The 4,481-nt window shown below is 29.3% G+C and overlaps 1 protein-coding gene across 3 annotated transcripts; it reads right to left on the bottom strand.

Annotated features, from left to right (window-relative positions):
• Positions 1 to 466: 466 nt before the first annotated feature.
• LOC108739146 (phosphatidylserine decarboxylase proenzyme, mitochondrial) lies at positions 467 to 4,470 on the bottom strand. 3 transcript variants are annotated; one of them, XM_025973244.1, is made up of 7 exons: positions 4,253 to 4,470; positions 3,759 to 3,941; positions 3,114 to 3,243; positions 2,946 to 3,054; positions 2,107 to 2,276; positions 997 to 1,166; positions 467 to 869 (listed from the first exon to the last, which is right to left on the bottom strand). In XM_025973244.1, exons 1-7 carry the CDS (start codon positions 4,413 to 4,415, stop codon positions 550 to 552), a joined length of 1,245 nt encoding a protein of 414 aa, XP_025829029.1. In that variant the 5' UTR covers positions 4,416 to 4,470; the 3' UTR covers positions 467 to 549. The 3 variants fall into 3 exon arrangements, with proteins under 3 accessions (XP_025829029.1, XP_025829030.1, XP_018328395.1); XM_025973245.1 differs by lacking the exon at positions 4,253 to 4,470 and adding an exon at positions 4,068 to 4,178; XM_018472893.2 differs by lacking the exons at positions 3,759 to 3,941; positions 4,253 to 4,470 and adding an exon at positions 3,421 to 3,555.
• Between the last annotated feature and the right edge of the window lie 11 nt (positions 4,471 to 4,481).

Below are 4,481 nucleotides of genomic sequence, written 5' to 3' on the forward strand. Positions count from 1 at the left end.
ACGACAGAAGTCCCATCTTTTTAGGCTCCAGAGACGATGTTGGAGACGTCTTAGAATTGATAAAGAAGCATAATACTTCTTAAAATTATTAGTAATAAATAAATGGAAAGTGTACTTTGTGATTTTTTAAGCAATTCAACTTGTTAGCACAGTAAAATATTATTTTAATTTTTTTTATTCTAATGAAACCCTACTGAAGAATACCCAGTTAAATATTTTATTCCATTACTTATTTATTTCCTTCTACTGTAATATTGCACTTAATTTGTTATCAAAATACTTCAGTGTTAGATAAAAAGCTCATCAAAAAACAATTAATGAATAAAATTTACTGCAAGACTAGAGAAGCTTTTTGATATCTTTTAACTTAGATATTGATTAAGTACTTTTATAATTTGATCATTATGGAGAACGATAATAAAATAAAACCATCATAAGTAATAATAATAATATAATAAAATCAATATTTGTTTATAAATGGACACTTTATATACATATACAAATCACAATAGAAAAATACAATTCGTCTAACTACTATTACAATCACAATCACGTAGCAATAGTGATAGTATTCGTGTGCGTCTTCGACAACCTGTCCACGTATTTAGTTTTATTTATACAACCAATTCCTTCTCCAACTCTGACACGTTGGAACGGCGTCAGTTTAAATTCAAAAGAGTCAGGGGCTTCAAAAACTAGTACAATCGTCGAGCCCATCCGAAACTCCCCTACCAAATCGCCCTTATTGAGATTAATAGAAGTACCCAAACATTTGTCATCTTTATTGATAAAAGGTTGTCTATATTTTGGCCTATTCGTTTGCAAAGTCTTGTCGAAATAGACCCTAACACTTCCAACATTTGTAGCACCTTTAGGAAAAGAGGAATAGTGTTGTAATGAAAATATGATTTTCTTCGTCATTATAATTTTTACTACCGAGAAGGGCATGACAATTAATTTTTTAAATTTGAAATTGTAATTTGTAAATGTTCTTACCAACAGCTGCCATGGAAAAGAATCCATGTTCCCAGTGTCCCAAATACACAGCCCTTTCATTTATACAGAATAATCCTGGCAACCACCTTGCTATACTCGGGTTCACTGACAGCAATTGACCACAAAAATGACGTCTGTGGTTTGGCTGCCAATCCACTGGTGAGTGGAACCTTAAACAAAAACATTTCGTTTCATCTGTAATGTGTAAAAATTTCCACCCTCAAAAGCCTTTATTTATTTGTCCTAAACGTTTGAAGGAAATAAATTTATAAAATTGCCTTTAGAGTTTAATAACAAGTAAAATATGCGACAAAAGAGACAATCATTCAAATATAATAAACAGTTACACTCGATATTATTTCAAAGGTTATCAGGCATATACAGATCAAACTAATCTAAAGTTTTCTTATCGTCCCAAGACCCCAACAGGAAGGAATAACAAATAAAAGATTGTATGAGAAAGGTCTATAAGGATATTCAAGAAAAAAATAATTAAAGCAATTAACCATTTGATAAATTGTAATATTTTTGACTTTTCTTTGGTTAAAAACAGAGATAATAAAATATAATAATTAAACATAGTTTCCAAAGCTTCACCAAGATTAAAATTCATATGAATCTATTGAATAATTATATTTATATTAAACAATGAGATTCTCATTAGTAGCAATACGCGATAAACCATATTTATTTCCAAATATATATCAATAACATGTATTAAACTATACCCTCTAATAAATATAAACAAAACAAACATTATTACATTGAATATGACGTACTGTTATCTACAGAGAGTGGTACAAGGTGGTAAAACCAAAAACCATTCAATAAATGTTTATTACAAGTGAGAAAAGAAATATTTTGACGATGGGGAAATGAAGCTATAAAGTGGGTCAAGTATAACACACATTCAACTGGAAGTCTCTACTATCTCAGATTAAAAACAAATGTTTACGAATTATTATATGATAAATATCTCAGACAATTATTATCTCTTTAATTTAATTTATTGTCCAACTGTGAACTTGAATATTTTCTGCTTTGTATACCTCAATTTGCAGAGAAACATGAAAAAATTTAGGATTCAAGATGAATTTTCTTGTTGCTTACCTGTGATAATCTCCAGGTGCTAAATAAATAACACAATGGTATAAGTTGTTTGGCAAATGGGGTTTATGGAACAAGGATTTTCTATAATCACAATCTTCGTTATGATTTCGATTATTATTCCAAGTGTTTTCCCCTAAGAAATTTTCCAGAGAGTAAGTAACACCTTTCACCTACAACGAAAAAACAAATATTTTTGTTATGGTACTTCCTGGAACCTGTTTGTTATTATTAATTATTATATATCCTAACAATATATCTAAATTGTAAACAATACCGAGATAAACAAGATTACTTTGTTTCCTTATTAATGACACAATAATCTATCTGCTTTTACAGCTTTTTGACTTCAGAAATGAGAACTTAATACAAATTTCAAATATCTACAGCTTAATGATGGCATTCATTTTTATAATTACTTTTTTAGCATGGAAACAACGTTGTTTGAGTGATGTTAAACAGTGTTTTATCATTTCAAAACGATGTTTAGTCTTTTTTATGATAGCAAATCTCATTTCTTTTATCTTTAGGTCAACATTTTCATACCTTATTATTATGTCCTCGAAACAAAATATCGATACAATAACGGTTTAGATATCTCTGTATGATGACTTTTATCAAGATTATTTAAAACAGATACCTAGACAAATTAATTAATGAGTTAGAAATAAATATTGTGTTTCTTATTTTTTAATGTGACATTAAGGCAACCTTAATATTATCAATCTTGATGAACCAAAAATTATATAATAAACAACTTGAAGAAGTGTAATGATCTTTTTAGATACTTAAAAATCCAATATGCACATAACAATAAATACAAATAAACAGTTTGTATGTACCTGTTCCACATGTCCTGTTTCAATAGGGCCAAAATGGAGAACAGTTCCATCACAAGGACTGACCAAAGGACACTCCTGGTTAATCTCACGAACGCCTTCCTTCAGTGGCCTTTATAAATGAAATATTCTTAATATACGTATTTAAAATTGTTTATTAACTTAATTTACCGAGAAAAGAAGTCCGCTAAACTCCTGTAAGACCCTAAGTCTTGATTGGCAGCCTCACTCAAATCCACCCCAAATGTTTTAATGTAGAGATTATAAACAAGTGGTCGTAAAGATTCAGGAATATGTTTATCTGAATTAAAAAAATTATAAACAGGATAGTTAAGATAAAATTATATACCTTAATGAATCAAGAACTTATCAATAAATACTTTATAGACATATTTAAATTAATAATGGCTTCAATAGTCTGACAATTACATGCTCTGAAAAACTAATATATTTAAATGACTGACTAAATTATTATGACCTTTTCTGATTAGAAATTCCATTAATATGTCCTTCAACTAGTGAATGTTTCTTTCTTGAAGGTGATAATCAAACTTATAAATTCATTTATACATATTACCACACATCAAATTTGACCCCAAATAAATTAATTAACGATTAAGTAAACATTCTGCAAATAATTAGAATAATTAAGACAGGTGTAAGTTGTTTTGTATAAAAATTAATTCAAATGGGAACAAACAATTTTACTGTTTTTTTGCTCTCTTCTTTCTAGAAATTTCTAAAAACTATTCAGTACAAATGAAGGGATTATGTTAATGTTTCAAGTTGGAAACACAATGTAAATGCAATAAATACCTGCTAACCACCCCCACCATCTACTGACTGCTCGTAGTGGTAAAGCACAATAAAATTTAACTTCCCAATGGCTTGCAGTTCGATCACTTATTTGTTTCCTATAGAATCTCCATTGCATTACTGCAATGAGGCACAGGCCAACAGGGACAAATTTTGTCATAATTACCTTCCACTCCAACCATCCTAAGGAGAAAATGGAACAATTTAAAGGTATTTGTTGTTAAAGTATCAAAATAAGCAAAAGTTACAAACACTAAAGTAAAATGAGAATGCTATTAATTAAATTATAGTTCATTAAATCATTCACACCTTGAGAAGTAGTAGAATAGAGTAAAAAAATAACAGGAAAAGTTTCAGCTGACATGTTAACAGCTCAACTGTTTGTTTGTTAATAAACACATAGAGACCCCATCAAAGAACGTACAAACGCTGATTGTAGATAATTAAGTAATTGATAACACAGTTATGCGTTTTGGTACACACTTCCCACGTACCTTTTTTTAATGTCGCGTTGTCTGCATTAGAAGATAAAGGTCTGACGAATGATGCTTTGTTTTCTTTTATTTGTACCCTTCCATAAGGTCTTTGAAACGTCTTCGATAGTTGAGCAAAACTTCTGCTTTTTGTAAAAATAAGCCCTATTGTTTTCAGGTTCATTTTTCTACTACAAAATAAGTCATTATTTTCTTCATAATATTAAATAAAAACTATAATATAATAAAA

Source organism: Agrilus planipennis, unplaced genomic scaffold (genome assembly GCF_000699045.2).
Source record: "Agrilus planipennis isolate EAB-ADULT unplaced genomic scaffold, Apla_2.0 scaffold163, whole genome shotgun sequence".
NCBI lineage: Eukaryota > Metazoa > Arthropoda > Insecta > Coleoptera > Buprestidae > Agrilus > Agrilus planipennis.